General features: G+C 39.2%; 1 protein-coding gene across 2 annotated transcripts in view; it reads left to right on the top strand.

Moving 5' to 3' along the window:
• The window catches only part of LOC752046 (homeodomain-interacting protein kinase 2), an 82,031-nt gene that overhangs the window by 15,740 nt on the left and 40,939 nt on the right, over positions 1–25,352 (top strand). The window contains exons 1-2 of one of the 2 annotated variants that reach the window (XM_030989474.1): positions 1,811–1,972; positions 3,523–4,666. In XM_030989474.1, coding sequence (XP_030845334.1) covers positions 3,525–4,666 — 1,142 coding nt within the window. In that variant the 5' untranslated portion in view covers positions 1,811–1,972; positions 3,523–3,524. Of the gene's footprint in view, positions 1–1,810; positions 1,973–3,522; positions 4,667–25,352 lie in introns of those variants that run through there. The other variant, XM_030989473.1, reaches the window with a different exon arrangement.

The raw sequence follows: 25,352 nt of genomic DNA, 5'->3' as shown, positions 1-25,352 counted from the left end.
CTGCATGCAAGGTAAATTAAGTTCCACCTGGCTTCGTTCTCAGCATAGGCCACTGCGGTACCACCATGGTCAAACTGTTCTAGATTAGAAACCACATGTTAGTGTCATGTCGGTCACTTTTCTTTTCTTCTCCCTAATGGTGATATTGTGCCCCATCCACCTTTGCATACTAGATCAAATTTGTCTAAGCCCCCCCCCCTACTCCCCTTTCATACCCCCTTTTAATCCCTGATGAAGACAGCCTTGTGGTACCTCCATGGTCAAACGGTTCTAGATTAGATACCACATATTAGTGTCATGTTCTTCACTTCTCTTTTCTTCTCCCTAATGTACCCATGCATCTTTGCAAACTAGATCAAATTTGTCTAAGCCCCCCCCCCCCTCTACTCCCCTTTCATACCCCCTTTTAATCCCTATGTACCTTGGCAGTATTAGTCCTCCCAATCAATGGTTCAATTAACAGTTGATCCTACCTCCTGTCTATTCTTCGGCCTGCTAAGGGGGCCAGACCAAGAACAAAAGGCAGCGCCAACAAGTGACCCTTTCACTCATCTCATTTAAACCCCCTACTTGGTCAGCATAGATGTGCTTGAGGGACGGTCAATAGATCTTTTCTCCTCGCCTTTGTCCAAGAAATCTTGAGGTTCCTAGTCGGTATTGATTTTTGTTGAGGAAGGACCTTAAAGGTAATACAAAGTTTTGGGAAATTTTGAAAATTGGGTGGATAGTGAATCTTTACAAGTTTGATATATGTGGATGCCCCTGTGGATGTATTATAAGCACTAAAAAAATTAGCCCCTAAAACACTTCTGTTTTCGAGAAAAATTGAATATACAAATTTACCGGTGCTCCCGGTAAATTTTGATAAATTTTGATAAATTTCAAATGGCGCCTATGGCCGTACAATGGTAGCTCAGGCCTGATAAAAACCCGATTTTAATCGGTTTCCCGATTTTTTTTTATTTTTCCCGATTTTTTCCCGATTTTTTTTTTCTTCCCGATTTTAATTTTTTTTTATTTTTTTTTTTATTTTTTTTTTACCAATTTTCTTTTCCTTCCCTATTTTATCCTGATTTTCCCGATTTCCCTCTTATTATCTCTATTCTTCCCTATTTTTCCCCCAATTTTCCCCCCAATTTTTCCCAAGTTTGTCTCAATTTTCCCAAGTTTGTCTCAATTTTCTTACTCGAAAGGGGGGAATGTTGTTAGATGCCATTTTTTCCCCGCGAATCGTCTTTTTTTTTTTTACTCAAGGGGGGCGTGGTTGAGGGGAAAACAAAAAAAACTATTTTTTTTTAGTGCTCACTATCACCCCTGGTAGCTGCAACTATGAAAATCTCAGAATATGTAGTTGGGATATACAATTTCCAAACGGAAATAGCTAATCGGTCGATTTTAATCAAGAAACATTGTTTCATAGCTAAATTAATATCTTGACCCTGAGAGGGAGCTATACAACATAAAGAGTTTATTATTTATAATTTCATAACTTTAGACTCGATTTTAACCGCGACAACGATTAATGTATATTGTAGGAACGCATATGCTTCCAATATGTTAATTTGAACCAAATTCATGACCCCATACCAAAACTTTGTAATACCTTTAAGGATGAGTTTGTAAAGGAGGATGATCTGCATATGGAGGTCTGGGCCTGTTTCATAAAACTTGTTATCAATGACAAGTTACAATTACTGTTATAAGCTACTGAAATCGTGGCATCTGATTGGCTGAGAGCAAATTTGTCAGAGAAATTTAGCATTTGTTATCGATAACAAGTTTTATGAAACAGGGCCATGGGCTGTTCCCACTTGGTGATTTGATTTGAGATAAAGTCTAACTTTGAAGCCCTCTGCCTTGGACTGTTTTAATAGAACACTGGTTAATACGCACACTGTAACTTTAAATACCAGAAAACATTTTGCCTATTGAGGAACCAGTAGATGAAATTAGGGAATATTGCTTGTCTTGGGTAAGTGTAATTACAGACTTTTTTTACCCTTATTGACATACAAATGTACAATGCGTGAGATCATTTTATCAGAAAGGTCATGATTTATGTCAGTGCCAAACTTTGTTCAAGTCATTTATTTCTCTTTTCCAACCTGTGGATGCATATTCTATCACTATCATGTGATAAAAATTGTACCAGTATGGCTTTGGATGTTCCCCAGGGAGAGAGAGATGGTGCACACATTTCATGTTTAGCAACAAGAAATGACTCACATGTAATATGTTCATGGGTAAATTACAATTGCTTTAGGAATTTTTGCTTGTATTGCTATTTTTTCACTTCATATGATTCTATTTAGTGAATTATTTTATCATGTTAATACTTTTGTAAAAATACTGTACAATCCAACCTTTGAGCTGTGATGCACATTTTTGGTTAAATAAATCATTACTATTATTACTATTTTATATGATATAAGTCTGATATTGCCAGCCAATGTTGATAGTGCAAACATATTTACAGTCAGTACAGATAATAATTCTATTTTCTAACAATATAATAATAATAATAATATTGTTTTTATATAGTGCCTATTACAATCACTAAGCGCTTCCAAACTTGGAGATTATTACCCCGGCTTTATCAAATGCTATCTTCGTAAAATCACTGTCTTCAATAAGATGAAGTGGGAAATTATAGAGAGCTTGCGCTGTTCTGTGCGTGAAACAACAATTCCATCATAACACCCAATTTTAGCTATTTCAGTCCCCAAAATAGCTGCAAGGACAGCACAGGAATAGATTTGTTTCAGGTGATAGCAAGTTTCTAATTTGGTCTCTATTGTGTTGTGGTCATATCATATGACATAAATAGTACCTTAGGAAAGTACTGTACATGCAACCACGCATCTGCTGGTACACAAGGAAGCGATGGGAATATGAAGTGGACAACATATGAATCATTTAGAGACAAGAATATTTCAAGTGATATTTTTGATATTTTGATAGATTCCATATTTTAAGGTTTTTGCAAAGAAACATCTACATGATTATGTACATTTTGGCAAATTGTTTGCCTGCCTGAACAAGCACCAATAATGTATGTGGATAAGGCATTGTTAGGAAATGAAGTTCCTGTTAAGTAACATCCATAACAAAGCTTTTCTATATCCTAACAAAATTGCAATTGTAAGACAAGTTTGTTAATGTTTGTTTTGCTGTCTTTATTTTGGGTCATTGGCTTAGTGGTAGAGAAGTGGTGTCGTAACTGGGAGGTCCCGGGTTTGAAACCAAGTCGATGCGCTCATTCCCTCTTGTAAGGCATTGATCCTCATTTTCAAATTCCTTGGAGAGGACTTCAAGCCCTCGGTACCCTGTGAAATTTTCTTTCTTGGAAATGTGAACAATGGCATATATGTGTACAGTGTAGTAGTAAAAGTTTACTTCCAAGTACTATACATATAGTTTGAAAGAGGCAAGTAGTCTCTGACATTTCCATCGACTCCTCCAATATTTTTCTCTAAAATGATTTTTAACATAATTTCTTTCTCTTTTGTCTGTTGTCTCCAGGAATGTCATCCCTCAACCGGAGTGCAAACTTTGGTTCACAATCCAGCGCCTTCTGCTCCTTCAAGAAGGGTCACGTCGACCATGTCGCCGCGGCAACGCATCAGCTGCGGCAGTCCGCATCCAACAACAATGACGTCATAGTAACCACCAATCCCCACACAGGGGTCTCCACATCCACAAGCACTTTACGGACAGTCCCTTTGACAGACTCAAATTCACAGGACCCACTGCCCTTGGAGTCGACCTCCAAGAGCAGTGGGTCTTCATCGTCCCGAAGAACTCAGAACGTCATTCAGGCGTCGACGGTAAGGCTGTTGGATACGTACCAGAAATGTGGGTTGAAACGGAAGAGCGAGGAAAATTTGGATAATCATCGTCAGTACAGCAGCACGAGGCATGACCGACACGAGCGCCAAGAACGAACTAACCGGAATGATTACAAAGACAGGACGGAACGAAGCGAGAAACATGAGAAACCGCATACATCTAATCACTCAAGTAAGGCAACAACAAGTAACGCCAATACGGCAACAAACTCGAATAAGAATGCGAACTCGTCGAAGAAGAGTTCGTCGGGCGGGGAAGGCGATTATCAGTTGGTACAGCACGAGGTGCTGTGCTCGTTAACGAACAGTTATGAAGTTCTGGAGTTCCTGGGAAGGGGGACGTTCGGGCAGGTGGTCAAGTGCTGGAAGCGCGGGACCAACGAGATCGTTGCCATTAAGATCCTCAAGAACCACCCCTCTTACGCGCGGCAGGGTCAGATCGAGGTCAGCATCCTGGCGCGGCTGAGCGCCGAGAACGCCGACGACTTCAACCTGGTGCGCGCCTACGAGTACTTCCAGCATAAAAACCACACGTGCCTCGTGTTTGAACTCCTTGAGAAGAACCTCTACGACTTCCTCAAGCAGAGTAAGTTCCGCCCCCTCCCTCTGAAACACATCCGCCCCACCCTGCAACAGGTACTGGTAGCGCTTCTCAAACTCAAGACCCTAGGATTGATACATGCGGACTTGAAGCCTGAGAACATCATGCTGGTCGACCCCGTCCGGCAGCCATACCGCGTTAAGGTCATTGACTTCGGGTCGGCGAGTCACGTCTCGAAGGCAGTGTGTTCAACGTATCTCCAATCAAGATATTACAGGTGTGTAAAGTTTCTTCTTTCAATCACTCTAATAGAATTTCAAATGATGTTAGAATGTTTTCTTCTCTTTCACATGCTGTGTCCTAACATGCTCGGAAATAAATTGAAAGATTAAATTTGAATTTGTGAGCAGCATTTCGGTTAATGGCAGACACGTTTGTAATTAAAGATCACTTAGAGGAACTCTTCTGGTTACTTTTTCCTCACTCTTTCCTTCTCCATCTTCAAATTTTCCATAAATTCAGTTTCATTGTTTGCATGAAGTCTCTTTCTTGCGTTAACCTCGTTTCTTAACATGCAAACTGCGATGGTATAGGAATTCAAATATATTTTTTTCATGACCCTTTTGCTTTTTATATCCATAGATCATATAAACCGATATCTGTTGTTTACTGCGGATGTCGGTGTCAACTGTAGTTCATGTTCATAAAATCAAATTTGGATTTATTGCTTTGTGGCTTCAAAGGGGGACAATTAGGATATTATTATGACAGGTTTTATGGAATGTGATGAGGCTCGTTTTTTCTGAATTACTGTTCAAATACAAACAAGTCATTAATGGGACTCAAAGATGAACTGTACTTTAAAGGCTTGTTCTTGCAGATGTTCATAATTCAAATCGAACAAACATATAGTCAGAATACGGACTTGAGGGTTTATTCTTGAAAATGAAATACATGAAATGTGTGCTTATAAATCAGGGAATTTGATGCATTTTGCAATCTGAAAATATCATCAATCCACGGATCTATTTATGCATGGTACCTTTGGAAGGTCAGACTTTGTGATAAACAGACCTTTGAGAAAAAAAGTCATAGCAACAACTCGAAGAGCCACTGAGCATAAACCATACAATATCAAGACTTTGTTTCTCTTTGTATGTTTTTGATGACTTCAAATTTTCTTTTGAGCAGGAATATTTTATGAAGAGGAACTGTCTTTACAGATATACAAATTTATTCTGGTTTCATTATACAAATTTAGTATTATTTCTGGCTCAAGTATGTGTACATGTACTTGAATAAGATCTATTTCTAGCTTATAAAATGATAAAGGCCTATATTTACCTTATTATCATTCCTTGTAAGTGTGTTGACTAACCAGTTATTTTCTAGGCACATTTTTCATTATTTAAAGAATTGACTAATCTGTCCTTTGCTTAGAATCGCATAATTCTCTATCTATAGGCAGTTTAGTTGTCACATAACTGGAATATTTCATTTGATTAGTTCACGCGTCACTTATTTGTAATTAATATTTCTTTACTTTTTTCTTCTTCTTCACATAATTGGAGTATTTCATTCAGTTAGTCAATTTGTCACTTATTTCGAATAGCTTTCTTTTTTTAGCATGGAGTCGTCTCTCATACATTAATCCATTTCCTCGGCTATGCCAGTGAAGCAAACAGGAAATGAGTTTAAAGATACTTTATTTGAAGGAATAATCAGCGCACAATTGCAATTAGCATGAACGATTAGAAATTATTTTGGCAGGAAACGATCATTCGTGACACTGTCACCATTACGATGGCAAACTGGAGTGCCAAAAAGGATGTGGGACGAGAGCAATATCTGCTCTAAAGATCACTTTCTCTAATGTACAGTCATTATTCTTGGCTTGTTCAGTAGAATCATGAGCAAAATTTGGGGAGGAGTTGGCTAAATTCAATCAAATTCATTGAATTCCTTTGATTTCAAATCTATTTTTATCCTCATGCCAAATAATGCAACAAAGTTGAATGTAGAAATGCTTGTAATTGGCATATTTCAAGTTTGGAAGTATTCTACATTTGTGCAGCATTTATGAGTTCTTGAGATGCAACTTGACGACATGAAAGGGAAAAATCTGCTTTATTTTAGTCAAATGAATTTAAAAAATAAAAAAATAAATAATAGTTCAAACCACATTTTACGTTGGATGGTACATGTATGTCAGTTTCTGTATACACGTAAATGTCAGGAAGCCATAATTTCTGCATAATTGTTACATCATTCAAGTATTTGTTGGAATTTGAATAGTTGCCCTTCCAGGCCTTTCACACTTAAATCTGAAAAACAAGTCAGATTAGCCTTGTGCTAGAGGAGTTATCCAATAAAATCTATAACCACTTTCACAGTCCAGCGCATACCAGCAGATTTCTCTATACGTGGGACCACTATGTCTGCAGACCTTGCTACCTATGCACGGACATACATGATTGGCTTTCCATATCCCTTTGTCTTGTCCTAAATAGTAGCACATGGCTTCTCAAAAGACGAAGCTTGTAGCAAAAGGCCTTCAGAAACTGGCGTGTAGTCCGACGTGCTTATAATTATGTTGGATCCAGACAGCAAGTGGAGCGTAGTCCCACTTGCTGGTAATTATGTTAGACCACAAGCTGTGTTGAAACCTGTCATTCATTTCAATAAAGGACTCCCTTGCCCCGGTTACATTGTATGTGCTGAGCATTTAGATTGATGGATGAATTAAGTTTCTTCCACATATGAAGTGGTGAGCAGGAGCAATTATTTGTTTAATTTTTCTTTTACAATTAATGACATGCTTCACCTTTTCATTTGTAAATCTTAGAACACACAACTAGTGAGTATGCATGCAGGAGCTTTTGTATATCTTTTTTTTAAACCCCGCTTTCCCTTAATTTACTTTAACATGTACACATGTAAAAAAAGAAGGAATGAAGGAAGAAACAAAACCACTTTAATAACAAATTGCTCTCAAGGGAAGCAGAAAAAACAGAGAAACAGATTGGTGAAGTTTGAATAAAATCAAACAAACCATGAGAAAGCTATGAATGCTTGAAAGTTGTAATCAATATAGTTGGATTGCCCTTGTACTACACATACAAACCTGGAATATACCGGTAGTGTCAAAGGGAAAAAAAGGGAAAAGCAAGCAATATATTTATGAAAATGAGAAGAGCAGTTTCCTAGAAGATCGTTTGTTTTCTAAATTTCAAATGATCAGTGCGTTTTGGAAAAAGCAGTTTTCAAATGTGCCAGCAGTGGAAGAAAATGTGATGGATCAAAAATCATGAAAGTGAGTGGGAGAGTTTACAGCTACTGTGCGTGTACTGCTTTGTCGGAGGGCATTTTTTGTAGGTCATCAATTTATAGCTGGGTGAGGGAGGGAGGGGGCGGTGGTGGACAGAATAGATTCTACGAAACATCACGTGTGTTGTCAGTCTCCGTGAAAGTGGGCCATGTGGCCGCAATGAGCAAATTGGCAACCCAAAATGCCTGACCATGTCTAGCAATGGATCGTACAATGTAGTTTGAATTATCATACTCATGAGAGCTTGAAAGGTGTTAAAGGTAAAGGCCAGTATTGGAAACGCCCCAATTTCAAAAAATGAAATAGAAGCTCTCATTTCCAATCATGTGAAAGAATATGTTTTGACTAATACATGATGATAAAAAATTTGCCGGGAAACCACCTACTAAGTTGGTAAATTTGTTTCTCTCATGGACTGTGAGAGATATAGGGTAGTCCCATATACATCTTTCTGTGTATAGTGCTTGTAACTTTACGAAGAATGGGCCAAATTTCTTATCATTTTGATGATTTCAGAACCTTGCAGATGCTAGATGCTAGATGATCAACCTTTTCTGATCGATTCCACAACGTTTCTTTCACAATGCAATCGCATGACCATAACTGGTCTTTACCTTTAAATTTTGTTTTAAATTATATGATGTAATGCCCTTCTGGCTTCAAACAGACATATTATTGTCTGCTGAGAGCATGAAGGGCGTTATTGCATAATCATTTTACACAGAATTAAGGCCCTTTTGTCTCTCACACAGACTATAAAAGCTGCATGGAGCTGTATACCAAACAGTATTTCATCATCATATAAAGAGTATTTCATCATCATCATCATCATCATCATCATCATCATCATCATCATCTCCATTATCTGCAGATGTACATGCAGGCCTCGAATTACATCAAATTTGGGTCAAGGCCACTTTTTCGAGAGGGCACAAATCCACTGAAAGGGGCACAAATCTATCCTAAGGGGCACTAAGGCCAACGTGGAAAGTGCGCGTAAAATCACCTCACGCCGTTGTTTTCAAGGTGGGGGGGGGGGGGATATGTGCACCCAGGGGCGGATCCAGGATTTCTTCCTTAGGGGGGGGGGGGGGGGGGGGCCCATTTTTTTTTTTTGTCCCCCAAAAAAATCGCAACGACTCAGCCAGCCGCTGAATAAGCGGGGGGGGGGGGGGGGGGAAAGAGGACACTTTTTTTGTTTTTTGGTCTCGAAATTTGAAAATTTGACATGTGGGGGGAGGGGTGGGGGGGTGAGGTCACCTTTTTTAGATCAGCCATTGGCATAATTTGTGTGTGTGTGTGTGTGTTTCATTAAAAAAAAAAAAAGGGGGGGGTTTGCTCCAAAATACAGACATAAAAAAACCGAAACCCCCCCCCCCCCCCCCCCCTGCGTACGTGCCTGCTCGTCTGAATACAGTTCCCCTCCGGAAGCTTTTACGTTTCATTAAATCATTAGAGAAAGAAGACGATTCGTTGTCCCGTTTTTTACTCTTAATCCTCGTCTAAATTCATCCCCCCCCCCCCTCCCCCGCAAAGCTCGGAAGCTTTTACGTTTCATTAAATCATTAGAGAAAGAAGACGATTCGTTGTCCCGTTCTAGACTCTTAATCCTCGTCTGAATTCAGTTCCCCCCCCCATCCGCGCGCGCAAAGCGCGAAAGCTTTTACGTTTTATTAAATCATTAGAGAAAGAAGACAATTCGTTGTATCGTTCTCGACTCTTAATCCTTGTCTAAATTCAGTTACCCCACCTCCTGCGCGATCGAAGCGCGGAAGCTTTGACATTTAATTTAATTATTAGAGAAACAAGACGATTCGTTGTACCGTTCTCGAAAATAATCCTCGCCTGCATGAATACAGTTTTCCCCTTCCCGCGCAAAGCGCGGAAGCTTTTATGTTTCATTAAATCATTAGAGAAAGAAGACGATTCGTGTGTGTGTGTGTGTATCAATCAGATATGATTATTTACGTCTGGGGACCGACTTTTAACGTCACCATCCGAAAGACGTGACTCAGTTTCGAACCTGCGTTCTCGGCTGAATCAGTTTGTAACTTCCACTGTTAGCTGGATTACAGACGCACGCCACAACGCCTAGTTTGTGACAATTCGTTGTACCGTTCTCGACTCTTAATCCTTGTCTGAATTTCAAAAATGTTTTTTGTCTGCTCCTTTTTCTTCATACGTCCTCTTCCTTTTCTCTCCTCTCTTTTTTTTGGCTTTTTTTTGGGGGGTGCCCCCATTCCCCCCCCCCCCCCCCCCCCCCGGCTACGTGCCTGCTGTCAGATGAACATCTTTTGATACCTTGTTCGCCCCCGGAAACTCATGGGTTGAAGGCAAATTACGGTCAGATAAGCATTCAGGGGCCCGCCTCAGGGCCCCTGGTGGAGTCTAGGGTGCGGAAACCCCTGAATTTCAGGGGTTTCAGGCATTTGATTACGGTCAGATGAACATATTTTTATACCTTATTTGTGACACTGGCAGGATACTGATTGGCGTGAGGTCCAGCGGGCGGAGCCCCCAGAAGCCCATGGGTTTAAAGCATTACATTACCGTCAGATTAGCATCCAGTGGGGTCCAGGGGCAGAGCCCCCGGAAGCTCAGGGGTTTAAGCATTTGATTACGGTCAGATGAACATGTTTTTATACTTTATTTGTGACACTGGCAGGACACTGATTGGCGTGAGGTCCAGCGGGCGGAGCCCCCAGAAGATCAAGGGTTTTAGGCACTAAATTGCAGTCAGATGAGTATCAAGAGGCCTGCCAAAGGGCCCTTGGTTGGGTCCCGGGGGCAGAGCCCACGGAAGCTCAGGGGTTTTAGGCGTTTAATTACGATCAGATGAGCAATTTTTGATACCTTATTTTGTTGAGAAACTGGAAGTTAACTATTTTTTCTTTCTTGCTCTCTTTCTTTCTATTTCTCTTTAAAAATGCTTTTCAAAAAAAAATTGGGGGGGGGGGGGAGCTGGAGGGGGGGGGGGAGTTTCTCCCTTTGACGTTTCATTGAAGAGAAAGAAGATGATTCGTTGTACCGTTCTTGACTCTTTATCCTTTTTTGAATTCCAAGGGAAGCGCGGAAGCTTAGACGTTTTTAATAAATTATTAGGGAAAGAAGACGATTCGTCTCGATCTCGACTACCGGTATTATCCTTTTCTGAACTCAATTCACACCCCTCCCGCGCGATGGGCGGAAGCTATGACGTTAATTAAAACGTATGGTAAAGAAGACGATTCTTTGTACCATTATCTCGACTCTTAATCCTTTTCTGATTTAATTCCAGACCCTCCTCCCGAGAAAATTCCAAGTTTTTCACTGATTAAAAACTGTGAAAACGCACCAAAAAAGGTCACAACGCGAAGTAAAGATGTTGAACCAACGATGGGTAAACAAAACTTCCCGATATTGATTGGTTCAAATAAAAAGGATGGATTGCAAAACTAAGCCTGAGTCATTACGGTTTTTGTGCCAAACGTTTCAGTCATTTGGAAGAAGACATTCTTTCATATCTCCGTATCGGCAATTAAATCCCGCCAATTAATTTAGGAGTTCCATAGTGAAAATTAAGTCTCGCCAATAATTATTGTTTTAGATCTCCGTAGGGGCAACAAAGTCTTGCCGATTATCATTGTTTTAGATCTCCGTAGGGGCAACAAAGCCTTGCTGATAATTATTGTTTTTAGAGCTCCGTAGGGGCAACAAAACCTTCCGGTAATTATTGTTTTTAGAGCTCCGGAGGGGCAACAAAACCTTCCGGTAATTATTGTTTTTAGAGCTCCGGAGGGGCAACAAAACCTTGCCGACTATAATTATTTTTAGAGCTCCGTAGGGGCAACAAAACCTTCCGGTAATTATTGCTTTTTAAAGCTCCGGAGGGGCAACAAAACCTTGCCGACTATCATTGTTTTTAGAGCTCCGGAGGGGCAACAAAACCTTGCCGATTATTATTGTTTTTAGAGCTCCGGAGGGGCAACAAAACCTTGCCGATTATTATTGTTTTTAGAGCTCCGTAGGGGCAACAAAACCTTCCGGTAATTATTGTTTTTAGAGCTCCGGAGGGGCAACAAAACCTTCCGATACTTATTGTTTTTAGAGCATCGAAGGGGCAACAAAACCTTGCCGACTATCATTGTTTTTAGAGCTCCGTAGGGGCAACAAAACCTTCCGGTAATTATTGTTTTTAGAGCTCCGGAGGGGCAACAAAACCTTGCCGACTATTATTGTTTTTAGAGCTCCGGAGGGGCAACAAAACTTTGCCGATTATTATTGTTTTTAGAGCTCCGTAGGGGCAACAAAACCTTCCGGTAATTATTGTTTTTAGAGCTCCGGAGGGGCAACAAAACCTTCCGATACTTATTGTTTTTAGAGCATCGAAGGGGCAACAAAACCTTGCCGACTATCATTGTTTTTAGAGCTCCGTAGGGGCAACAAAACTTTGCCGATTATTATTGTTTTTAGAGCTCCGTAGGGGCAACAAAACCTTCCGGTAATTATTGTTTTTAGAGCTCCGGAGGGGCAACAAAACCTTCCGATACTTATTGTTTTTAGAGCATCGAAGGGGCAACAAAACCTTGCCGACTATCATTGTTTTTAGAGCTCCGTAGGGGCAACAAAACCTTCCGGTAATTATTGTTTTTAGAGCTCCGGAGGGGCAACAAAACCTTGCCGACTATTATTGTTTTTAGAGCTCCGGAGGGGCAACAAAACCTTGCCGATTATTATTGTTTTTAGAGCTCCGTAGGGGCAACAAAACCTTCCGGTAATTATTGTTTTTAGAGCTCCGGAGGGGCAACAAAACCTTGCCGACTATTATTGTTTTTAGAGCTCCGGAGGGGCAACAAAACCTTGCCGATTATTATTGTTTTTAGAGCTCCGTAGGGGCAACAAAACCTTCCGGTAATTATTGTTTTTAGAGCTCCGGAGGGGCAACAAAACCTTCCGATACTTATTGTTTTTAGAGCATCGAAGGGGCAACAAAACCTTGCCGACTATCATTATTTTTAGAGCTCCGGAGGGGCAACAAAACCTTGCCGACTTATCATTGTTTTTAGAGCTCCGGAGGGGCAACAAAACCTTCCGGTAATTATTGTTTTTAGAGCTCCGGAGGGGCAACAAAACCTTCCGATAATTATTGTATTAGAGCCTCGGAGGGGCAACAAAACCTTGCCGACTATCATTGTTTATAGAGCTCCGGAGGGGCAACAAAACTTTCCGGTAATTATTGTTTTTAGAGCTCCGGAGGGGCAACAAAACCTTCCGATAATTATTGTTTTTAGAGCCTCGGAGGGGCAACAAAACCTTGCCGACTATCATTGTTTTTAGAGCTCCGGAGGGGCAATAAAACCTTCCGGTAATTATTGTTTTTAGAGCTCCGGAGGGGCAACAAAACCTTCCGATAATTATTGTTTTTAGAGCCTCGGAGGGGCAACAAAATCTTGCCGACTATCATTGTTTTTAGAGCTCCGGAGGGGCAACAAAACCTTCCGGTAATTATTGTTTTTAGAGCTCCGGAGGGGCAACAAAACCTTCCGATAATTATTGTTTTTAGAGCCTCGGAAGGGCAACAAAACCTTGCCGACTATCATTGTTTTTAGAGCTCCGGAGGGGCAACAAAACCTTGCCGATAAATATTGTTTTTAGAGCTCCGGAGGGGCAACAAAACCTTGCCGACTATTATTGTTTTTAGAGCTCCGGAGGGGCAACAAAACCTTGCCGACTATCATTGTTTTTAGAGCTCCGGAGGGGCAACAAAACTTTCCGGTAATTATTGTTTTCAGAGCTCCGGAGGGGCAACAAAACCTTGCCGACTATCATTGTTTTTAGAGCTCCGGAGGGGCAACAAAACCTTGCCGACTATCATTGTTTTTAGAGCTCCGTATGGGCAACAAAACCTTTTTCGGGTTGGCTTACGATGACTATAATGTCGGCAAAACTTTTGTGGATTAAAATATTGTGGCCGTAAACGGTTTGATTTTGAAAAGGGCATTCCGGCCAGTGAGAGGGGCATGGCGGCAAATTGCCGATTGCCGGTGGGTAATTCGAGCCCTGTACATGTATTATGTACAATGTACATTGCTAGCATGTCTGGTGCACTTTATAACACATGAACTTTCATGGAAAGGAGGTCATGCAGTAAAACCCAAGAGCTGTTTCGAAGGTCGTAACTTGAACTACGCAGTAGATGATCGTTTTTTTTCTTCTCAATGTACTGGCTCCCATATATACATTTCCATCACTCCAACCTTCTTTTAAAAGCAGTCGCAACCCCCCCCCCCCCCTAAAAGAAAATGATTTGTTCACAGGGTTTGTTGGATATGCAAGTAAAAAAGTAATGGGTTTACATGTAACAGGTTTCTGGATGTGAATTTACTGAACCAGACTAGCTTTTTTGTCAAGGATGTCTGATATTTCACAATCACAACATTCAATCCCTTACACGTTGACATCACCTTCAATCTTTGTCAAATTCACTGCAGACTTTTTAATTTTTGTTAAAAATTGTCAAGTAAAGTAACCATTTGGACAATGAACACATTTGTACATGTATATGATTACATGTACATGTACAGTGTAGTTTTAATAATGAAAAGTTAATGAGAATTGAGAAAAACAATGAACAAATGGCACTTTGAGGAAATCAATTTGAGTTCATCAATTTGAGTTCAATAGTGAATCCAAAAAACACTTCTTTTAATAAAAAAGTTACTACCAGTACATCCTGGAAATTTGTTTATCGATGACCTGGATCTGGAGGAGGAAAATAACACTGAAACCTGAACTGATTAGGAAACTGTATGGGTAGAGGTCAGCGGTGTTGTTGATATTATCAATTTTTGCTAGAGACTAGGCCCGTTTTCATTGGCCAGAGTTTCAAAATACCTTCAAAGTTTGTTAATTCTGATCCAGGAAAACTTTCCCACTTGTGCTTGAGATATGGTTCGAGTTAAATTAGGGCTGGTTCATAAAATGGCCTGCTATTAGCTTATTTGCAAGGGCTATTTTGCAAGGGCTAATTCACGAGGGCTGATTCGCAAGGGCTATTTTGCAAGGGCTATTTTGCAAGGGCTAATTCGTTAGTATGAAGGTGTTCTCAAACTCTGGCTCAAGGTAATTCCTTAATATACATGCAAAGGTTGCTCGACTTGGGCTTGGGGAGATTGGGAAACTTCAAACTTGAGCTGTCTTTTTGATAAGTGCCAATCGCGCTGGCTCAGCGGTAGAGCAGTGGTCTCGTAAATGGGAGGCCCTTGGTTTAAACATAGTCGATGCGCAAGTGCCCTTTGCTATACCGTCTTTTAGCAGTCGGGTAAAACCAAGTCAACTTAACTTTTTCACGTCAAAGCTTGTTTGGGTTAATAGAGATACACCTATTTTGCTGTACCCATGGAGGATATTCAATAACAAGGGTATTGGTATCTTTATCTTATCAAAGTAAATGGAAGGATCAACTAGACAGATCTGTTGTGATAACCTATTCCATACGACCAAGCCTTAGAACAATTGTCATAAAAGTTGAAAGAGTTAATTTGACTTATTGTGCTTTGTTAAAATGGGTGTGTACAGTATATAACAACGATCGTACCTCCTCCTGTTTTAGGGAGAAGAATGTAGCCACAATATCTTCTCGGTAGGACCTTACTGTTTAGAATGATTTGATGATTTTTTTTTTATATTAAAAAAAAATTGTCTTCTTTATTTTGATCAAAGTGGCATCAGAGAGCAAACTACATCTCAGGAACCGACACATAATGATGACGATTATCTTTACCATTTTATTTGGTGTGATGAGGCCCCTTTAAAGCTTGTATCTCGATTGACAGGTTCAGCCGTTCACTTTGGTATCTAATCTATTATGCCATTAGTCAACCGGTTTGTGCGATGATCAGTTAATACAGATAGTGCATTCGACTGAAGAGAAAACACAAGGCCTATTAACACTGCTGAAAAATCAGTTTTTAAAACCATCGTTTGTATTTAAACAAAGCATTGGTGTTTGTTTTCTATGAAATTTTGGAATGTGAGAACAACCTAGTGGTTTTTTGCTTGCATTGTAAATGCCCCTATAATTGATTCTTTCCTTGCATTGGTCGAGTCATGTAACAAGCAGCGAATTGCCACAGGCGACTATTGGCGCACATGTTCAGTTCACTTTGAATAATGTTGCAGCCTTAGATTTTAACTCACACAGAATAGGATTTACATTAATTTGCTTGTTTCCAAACACCACACATAGTGAAACCAATGTCTTTATTATTCTGCTTGATTTAATACTAAAGGCCGCCTCGCCCAAAAGAATATATGGATAAAGAATTAAAAGTTGGTCCTTATTTCTGTGTCAATACAAAACATTCCTATAAAATGTAAGCCTATGAATTATAGAATTCATTTCTTATGAAAATGATGTTACTTTAATATTCAAACATCTGCATGTATCTACACTGCACAAAACATGACTTCAAAATCTGTATTTCTTGTGAAATAAATTTTGATGAAGTCCCTGGTATTGCATTATATTTCCATACTTATCCAACATTGTGTTGACAGAGCAGAAACCAAGGCTGAACAGTGTTGCAATGTATAATAATTTTCCCCATGCATTGGGGCAAATCAATGAAAAGACTTCAAATTCCCCACAGGAAAACTAATTGCTTCCAACGTTGTGACTACCACTAAAAGTGGATCAGTACGCCAGTACTTGAGAAACAAAGAATTAAATTTACCGTGACAGTTCGGAAAAAAGGGATTTCAGCACGCCCAGCCTCTAGGCAAAACAACCTTTTTTCCCGTCTGCTACCCATCCTTTGACAATGGATAGGCGAAATGGATTGGGATAAATAATAGAGCATTGTTTGACAGTACACAGAAGAGTGAGAGAAACAAATACTTTTAGTTGTGAACTTTGAAACCGTGTAATGGCCCACCCCAAATTGCTGGTCCATTTCATTTATTTCGTTTACCGGTATTGTGAAATTTCATTCATGTATTATCTGCAGATTTTAATGATTCGTCAACGTCATAGATTCAGTTGTTCAGATGAATTCATGGTTTAGATTCATGTGGATCAAGTGCTGCATGATTGAATGGGAAAAAATGAAAAAAAATGAAAAATGAGAGAAACAAATACTTATAGTTGTGAACTTTGAAACCCTGTAATGGCCCACCCCAAATTGCTGGGCCATTTCTTTCATTTCTGTTATTCAATTTCTTTTCTTTTATTATCTGTGAATTTTAATGATTTGTTAACATTCTGTTGTTCAGAATCAGATGAATTTTATGGTTTGGATTCATGTGGATCTAGAGCTGCATGATTGAATCGGAAAATAAATGGAATACATGTAGCGTGAATTGAATGAGACAAATACGAGTGTACTGTGAGAAAAATTTAGGTACTGTATACTGATGACGGCACACCCAAACGTATTATCAACCATATTTTACTTTATGTTAGATTTGAATGTGTTATGTATTTTTTCTGGTCTTCCCTTATGTTTGTTTTCTCTCATTGATATACTGTACAGTATGCAGTTATGGAATAAATGGCCTGTTGGAGGGTCCAAAAAATGGAAAAAAAAAAGAAAAAGTTATGGAATAAATCAGGGGATATATGCTATTTAGTCAAGAAGTATTATGTATAATTCATATTTCAGAGGGGGTTCCTCCAAGCTTGGTAGGAAAACTGTAAAGTTAACTACCCCCCCCCCCCCCACCCCTCCCACCAAAAAAAAAAAAAAAAAAAAAAAATGTGCCTTTTAAATTGATTTTTTTGTTGTTGGGCAAAAGAAATAATAATTATACATTTCTTTAACTATGAATTATTTATTCAAGTAGTCATGAATTCAAAAGAAAAAAGAATAATGCAAAATGTTTCTTCAACTGCTGGACTAAACAGATTCCATTTTGTGTTGTCAATAATATCCATAATTCATTTGAGGATTTCGCATTACCCCTTAGTTTTCAATTGATGCTGTCCAAAATTTATCACTTGAATCGTTACAAGTCAAACTCATGTCGATATCTGTCAATCAAATGTCATATTTGCTCAGGATTACGCCAAATCTATTCAAACTCCCCACTGAACCATATACTCATGGATAGCATACACTGTACAACTGCTAAACATGAATGCCTCCATCGTCATGTTTGTATTGCTAATACAACTGATTAAAGCATCAAAAGGTCGCAGGGACAATGTTTCTCCCCTCCCATAATCGATGAAATACATGTGCACAGTCATCGCTGACATTGTCGGTGTTCGTGAAGACGAGTTCCTTTGTGGCATTCCGTGGCGGTATTGTTTGGAGGGTGTTCTATTGTGATGAGGAGCAAACGTCTAATGAGTCGTGATCCGTGGGGATTGGGCAGGGGGTATTAACATTAATGTGCTGATAATGATGGAAGCCGCTGATTCACGGAAGATTCCGTTTGACGTGCTTGGATTACGATCTCGCTCGTATTCTCTTTTCCGTACAAAGAGCGATATTGTTGTCTTCTCAAGTCTCAAAATCAAAAATCCCTTTGAGTCATAACCCATCGAAATTTGCTTAGCAGCCCTCTAAATCTTGTCACATGTTTGTATTATTTCTCTCTATCTATAGAATCGAAAGAAATTGTTCTCTGATAAGTTTGTTCTTTTGTCACATTGGTAGAAATGAATGACATGTCAGTTCTTTTATCAAATCATAATGCAGTTTCCTAATGTGTGAAAGCATGCACTTTCTTCTTCTTCTTCGTCATAATCTGCCTCCTTCACTCCTGAAGATTCTTGCAGATGGAAGGGAACAAAGCTATTTTGGAACTTAAGAATTTATTTGATCTGTAGAGATTCTTTAAAAGAAAAGAAGAAACATTTTACACACATTCAATTGGAAAAAGAGCTATTTTAACTGTAGCATTTGAAGTCGCCTGAAGTTGATGCAATCATTTTCATTCCATTTTGAGATCTTACTGTTAAGTCACGTTTGAAGCGTGGGAGCTCCCCCCCGCAATCAATGTTTTTCGTTTCCTTTGCAAAGATCATCTTTAGATTGACAATTGATTAACTTTCTGCTTTGATACTGCCATAATGTTTGTTTGTGCTAATAATATGAACTCGTTGAGTGAAGCAACAGCTGTGCTAATAACTCATTCTCCCCGTCATCCCAGAAAATAGATTTTAAAAATCCTGTTGATTATTTCCTGCAAAACACTTTGACAGAATGTTTTTCAATTCTAATCAAAGATCCCTAATTGGAAATTATGAAAATATGATTAGCTACAGGGTGTATTTGACCTTTTTAATGTTTTAATGAAAACAATTTTGTCCCCCTTCAAATTTGATTTGAGTTGTGATATATTTATTTTATTTTCAACTCAGGCATTTTTCTTGGGGGGTCTAGACAGATATTTTTGAGTTCATATAAATACAAGTCCTATATTTAAATCTTGCATTTTTAAAAGTCAAATGCGGTTCATGATATAATGAAAAGCTTTTCTTCAAATATATTTGTAAGTGAAAACTATTTGTGCAGGTTTAAAAACTTTCAAGTTTTGCATTGATTGGATCCTTTAATTTGGATTTATAGTATTTGCATTTGCATGATATCAGGTTTATATTTTAATTTCTTGTTATTTGTTATACTGAATATTTACAGAAGTCTCTTGACTGAGCATGTGTTACCTGCAGACGTAGAAATACCCATGCATTTATATAAGCGTAGATTATGTCAGTACATGGTAATTTACAACATTGATATGCCCCAGGCAGTAAAGGGATTAAGAGGAATTAACAAACTGATTAAATTCTATCCCACATTTGTACGTGTTCTTACCTATGGGCGTATGAACTTCATATGCAATACCAGGAAAGGATTGTAAAAAGTAAGCGATAGTTTTAATTAATTTGTATTTTCCTCCTATGCCTATTTCTTGGAACTGTCATTTTGTTTTAGTGATTTATTTTCCCCCTTCAAATAATAATCCTTGTCCAGTAATTCTAGATCACAGATGTTACATGTGGCTAAAAACGTGATAGTTTTGAGTTGACTGACATGATTTTGAACATATGGGACTGAAATCTACATTGGCAGTCTGAACCACTGTGTTAATGTGTTCCCTTAAATGTTTATTTATTCGATATGATATCATCGCACGTTTGGAATGACAGTCTTAGCCTTAGCCCAGGGGGGAATATTAAGAAGTTGATGTAAACCCAAGTTTACATTCCAACTCGAACAAGATAGGATTGCCTTTTAAATGATTGGCATGCCTCAAATAGTATCTAGCTGAAATGAAATATGTTTTAGAAACACATAACCTATATTCGAGAAGAGGTTAGTATTGTATTGTATCGTATTTATTCAGACATTCAGTCAAAACCAAACATGTCTGGGGATGCAGCATAAAGGTTTGAAAAACAATAACATTGATAATAAAAACGGTGCTTATAAAGCGCTTACCACCAAAGTCTCTAAGCGCTATAACAAACAAAATACAATGATAAACAATATACAGGGCTGCATCCCCAAAACAAATGATAACTGTAGGCCTAATCAAGTAAGGCTTACAGTATATCAGTATCAAATAGAAAAGCTTGATAATTGCGATGTTTAAGGTATCAAAGATTATTTTCCTTACAGACTCCGCACAAATTTCTAAGTGATTTGGGATTTCATGTTATTATCATAATTTTGCATTCCTAGTTTAATGTCTTGTACTTCCCATAGAAAGGTTGCAGGGTGTCAAGTTTTTGTTTAAAAGCCTTGTACTCTGTGACTGGTCTTGCACTCTGTGACTGGTCTTGCAAAGTTTCAAAGTATCAGATGAGAATTAGAAGGGCCTTAAGTCATATCCTTTTGGACAGAATTAGTGCCCTTCTCGCTCTCAACGGAAGAAGGCATTGCCGTCACGACTGCAATAAAATAAATAGTTACGTTCAGTGTGGTAATAGAGCTTGCTGATAGAATTACTGGAACGAAATCGAGTTTAAGATTGGAATAGGCAACTGAATTTAAGAAAGCAGTTTATAGTACATTGCGTGTAACAGCTCACATACCTATCGTTTGTTGAGAGTGAGAAGGTCATTTACCCATGTACTATAATACAGAGTTAATGCCTTTTTGGCTCTTAAGAGGTGATATATGTTGAAGTATGGGTTGATGAGATTCTTGATACTCTGCCAGGCATTCCTAGCCTAGGTCTGTAGCCTCACATAACATTCCCACACAGCCGAGGGGTACAGGGGCGACGTGTATGTGCCCCAGAGTGTCGGAGGGGGGGGGGGGGGGGGGAGGGGGTGGGGGAAGGAGGGGCGGGATGACAGGTGTTGGAGAAGGAGGGTGCGGGGGGGGGGGGGAACAGGGGAAGACAAATTGGAATATTAAACCAGAAACTTTGTATTTTTAAAAAAATATTGTTTGTTTGGGAGGGGGGAGGGGGGGGGGGGGTTAGGGTCAAGAAATTTTAGAAGAAGGAGGGAAGGGGCAATGGGGGGAGGGGGGGGGATTGCAATCTATCTACTGTAACTCTGTACAACAAGAAACGTTTGTCAATCGTTAATAAAAAATAATAACAGCTGCCGTTGCAACCAAGAACTTTTCCATGTTTAGTGATACAACTTTAATAGTGATTCTTTTTGGCATGCAAATCTGGACGATGCACACAATTTGAGAAATGTTTGTACCCAAAAAATTCTGTGTGCATGCACAAATTTCTGGGTTTGTTGTAATGGTGGAGAGTAGATGGAGGAATAAAGAGTCTGTTTAGTACAGGAAATCAAAGAAGGCTTGACATGCTTCTAACCTCTTTGCACTCAACGCACCTCGTTTCACGTCACCCTTAACATAATATAATGCTTCCTTTTGTCTGAGAGACATTAGAACATGATTAATGTCTGTGAAAATGTGCTCATGTAGACAGTGTTTGTCATAAGAGAGACTAAAGTCCAAGTATTATCGTTCAGTGTCAGGAGAGTTAGGGAGCAACAAGAGAATGTGTTTTCTCTATTGTTGGATATAGCATGGGAGAACAACGACCTTTTATATGATTCCCTCTCTGTACTTCTGCATGCTTCTATCTCTATCTTGTATTCTACCTCCCTCTTTCTCTCTCTCTACCTCTCTCTCTATCTTGTCGTATACTCCATTTGCTTTATGCTTTTTCCCACTGTCTTCTCTCATTATCTCCTCACACTCTCTCCTTTCTCTCTCTCCTCTCTCTCTTTCTCTCTTTTTTCTTCTCTCTGTTTCTCTCGAATTCTTCTATTTCCTCTCATTTCTGTCTCCTTGATTTTAATTCCTTCCCCTCTTGTCTTCATCATTTTATTTTCTTCCATCCTCCCTCTTCTCTGAGGGGGGGGGGGGGGGTTGACCCTTCATGTGCCACGCATCACCGCCATACCATTCTTCTATTCCGATCATCGAACATTTATTTATGGCATAGAGGACACACTTGGACATTCTTTAAGACGGGCGTTTATGATTTATTACTAAGAGATGCTATGTCCAGTATCTATCTAATGATTATCCTTGCGTGAGGGTGCGCTCCTTGAGCAATAAAGATATATCGGAGTTCATTTTAATTAGGGGCAAATGCCAACGGAGGGGGGAGGGGAGGGGGTAGGGTCAGATCAGATTTAGACGCTTTGCAGTTAGTAGTAACCAGCAATAATGCAATCATTGGCCTACATAAAGAAATAGATATTTAATTAAGTATCTAAAACTACTTTTAATTAAAAGATATGCTACTATGCTTTATTTTATTTTATTTCATTTTTTTTTTTATATGCCTAAAAGTTCAATATAAAGAGAAACTTAAACAAAAAGGAGGAGGGAGTGGAGAGGAAAATAGGGGGAGGGAGGGAGAAGGCAGAGAGGGGTGCAATGGATGCAGGATAAAAAGTTGGGAATTACTCAGGAAATAAACAGAGTAGGACTAAAGATAGATAGATAGAAGGTAGAGAGCTGGATAGATTAAAGGTGAAAGAAAGAATGAGCAAGGAAGGAGAAAGTAAAGAAGGAGGAGAGGTGAGAGAGAATATTAGGAGAAAGTACCTGGTGTGCTCTTACCTCATAACCAATCAAACATTCCATAGCCAATTCAACCCATAGCATTCTCTGCGAGGTGCAGACCGATAAAGAGAGGTCGATCTGTGATTATCTCCCACCATTCACACAAGGGAAACTATATGTATATGGATTATTGAACGATGACCCCATAAAGCCCAACATTAAAATTGCACAGGCTACAGCTGTACAATAGTTAGTTCATAATCACCTGTAGCTGCTCGATTATCCTCACCTCTCTTTACACTGGACTTGTTTGCATAGATAAGATGATAAAATTTTACATAGTAAAAATGAAATGGTATAGTAATAATATGACTGTCGCGTAGAGATTTTTTTTGTACGTAAGAAAAATCTGCAAAGTTTGAAGAAGTGTACTTGCTTCATTTTGTCAGTTCAAACACTATACACAAAGCCTTATTCAAGGGCATCACACATTAACTTGGTTTAGAACATAGGACTGCTAGTACCAGAACCACTGAGCCATCTTATGTCTAGTAAAAATGTCCTTGTGTGAAAGTACCCGGAGAGATGTAGGTCCCAGACTGTCTTTCCTTTGACCAGGGCAAGGTGACCGATGGCTGCTGGAATTCAGTGGCCCCATCTAGGTGATGTCATTCCAAAGTGTCGTTGGTTTCAAAGGTGTTCTGGAATAGAGATATAACCATAGGTGTCCAATTGGTGAGAATTAAAGGGAAGGACCCAGCGAGATGTAGGTCCCAGTCTCCAGGCTTATCTTTCCTTTGACCACCATGGCAAGGTGACCAATAGTGGCTGGAATTTGATGGCCCCTACTAGGTGATGTCATTCTGAAGTGTCATTGGTTCGAAGGTGTTCTGGAATAGAGATATAACCATAGGTGTTCAGTTGGTGAGAATTAAAGGGAAGGACCCAGCGAGATGTAGGTCCCAGACCATCTTTCCTTTGACCACCATTGCAACGTAACCGATGGTGGCTGGAATTCGATGGCCCCCTCTAGGTGATGTCATTCCAAAGTGTCATTGGTTTCAAGGTGTTCTGGAATAGAGATATAACCATAGGTGTCCAATTGGTGAGAATTAAAGGGACATCTGTTTGGAGTGGGTTTGGTAGTGTGACTTGGGTTAGGTATCAGGGTTGGGGTTAATGTGGCCATTAAAGATAAACTCCAGTTCTGGTAAAAAAAGAAAATTAATTCTCACAGAATCAAACGAAACTTACACTAAATGTTCAAGATTACAAATAAATGACATGTGCCAAACAATTTTGGAAGAAAATGTATACTGGCTGAGTAATGAGCATAGAAAGACAAGGAAATCAAGGTAGTACTAGCCCCGACACCATGTGTGTTGTCCCATATATAGCTTTCTGTGTACAGTGCTTGTTACTTTACCAAGACTCGGTCAAATTTATTATGATTTTGATGACTCCAGAACCTTGCAGTGCACACCAATACTTACATGCTACATGATCAACTGTTTCTGATCCTTTCCACACCTTTTCTTTCACAATGCAATCGCATTACCAGTACTAAAGTTTATCTTTAAGGTTTACCAAAATAGGATAGCTTTATATAGGTATAGGTATATCGTTTGGTCTAGAGTTGAAGTTAGTATTTTATATTGACTTTCAAAGCGATCGTTACTAGAGAATGTGCGATAGTACCCCATTCCCCCTCCTCCCCCTCCCTTTCCCCCCGGTTTATGAATAATGCACAATTTCTACATCACTACAACATCTCTGAGGTGCAGTTCTCGTTAGAACACCTGGGTGGTCTTAACTCCTTTGGAAATGAATCATTTGAATGTAATCCATCTCTTTTCTTTATACTTTAATTGTCTGAGTTTACCTTTGATCTCCATGCAATCTTACAATCTTATCAAAGAATTCATTTTAAATTCAACTCTGCTATTAAACCGGTGAAATGTGTTTATTCTCGATTTCCGAATATATTATCAGGGGAGACATTTTGTACTCTCAGTAATGCAGCGGAAGGGGAATCCCCTTTTTTTATTAGTCATGTTCAGGTTCACTTCCCTTTGTTGTAGTTAAATGTACTCAAAATTACAATGCTATCCACTCCAAGTTAGTGGTTGATAAACTATTTTGGAATCCAATATTTTTTCATTGATTTCCACTGTGAATGAAGCGATCCATGCTATGACTCCCCAAAAGTGTTTTTCCAATCCTATTCATTTGCAGAGCTGTCAACCATTCCAGTGCTATGCTCTAGAAATGATATCTATTTTTCTTCCATGTAACTCATGTTATTAACCACATTCCTCTGTCATTTGTGAAATATCAGGGCCCGGTTTCATGAAACATGCTTTCAATACCAAATTCTAAATTTCTATCACAAATTTGCTCTCAGCCAATCAAATGCCATGATTTCAGTAGCTTATAACAGGTATTATACTTGTTATATTGACAACAAGTTTTATGAAACCGGGACCTCTGTTCATGTGTAAAAGTCTCAATATTCCTAACTTTGTCTTCAGAGATTCCTAACTTTGCTATGGATGGTTGGCAGGTACATGAAAGCGGTTGTTTAGAGAGATATGTTACACAGGAAGACAGTGGTAGCATCAATAAATACCAAATATGGTAATCGCCTGAATGTAATA

Source organism: Strongylocentrotus purpuratus, unplaced genomic scaffold (assembly GCF_000002235.5).
Source record: "Strongylocentrotus purpuratus isolate Spur 01 unplaced genomic scaffold, Spur_5.0 spur5_scaffold_18, whole genome shotgun sequence".
NCBI lineage: Eukaryota > Metazoa > Echinodermata > Echinoidea > Camarodonta > Strongylocentrotidae > Strongylocentrotus > Strongylocentrotus purpuratus.
The sequence above is the reverse complement of the archived record's forward strand: the minus strand, read 5'-3'. Positions and strand labels throughout refer to the sequence as shown.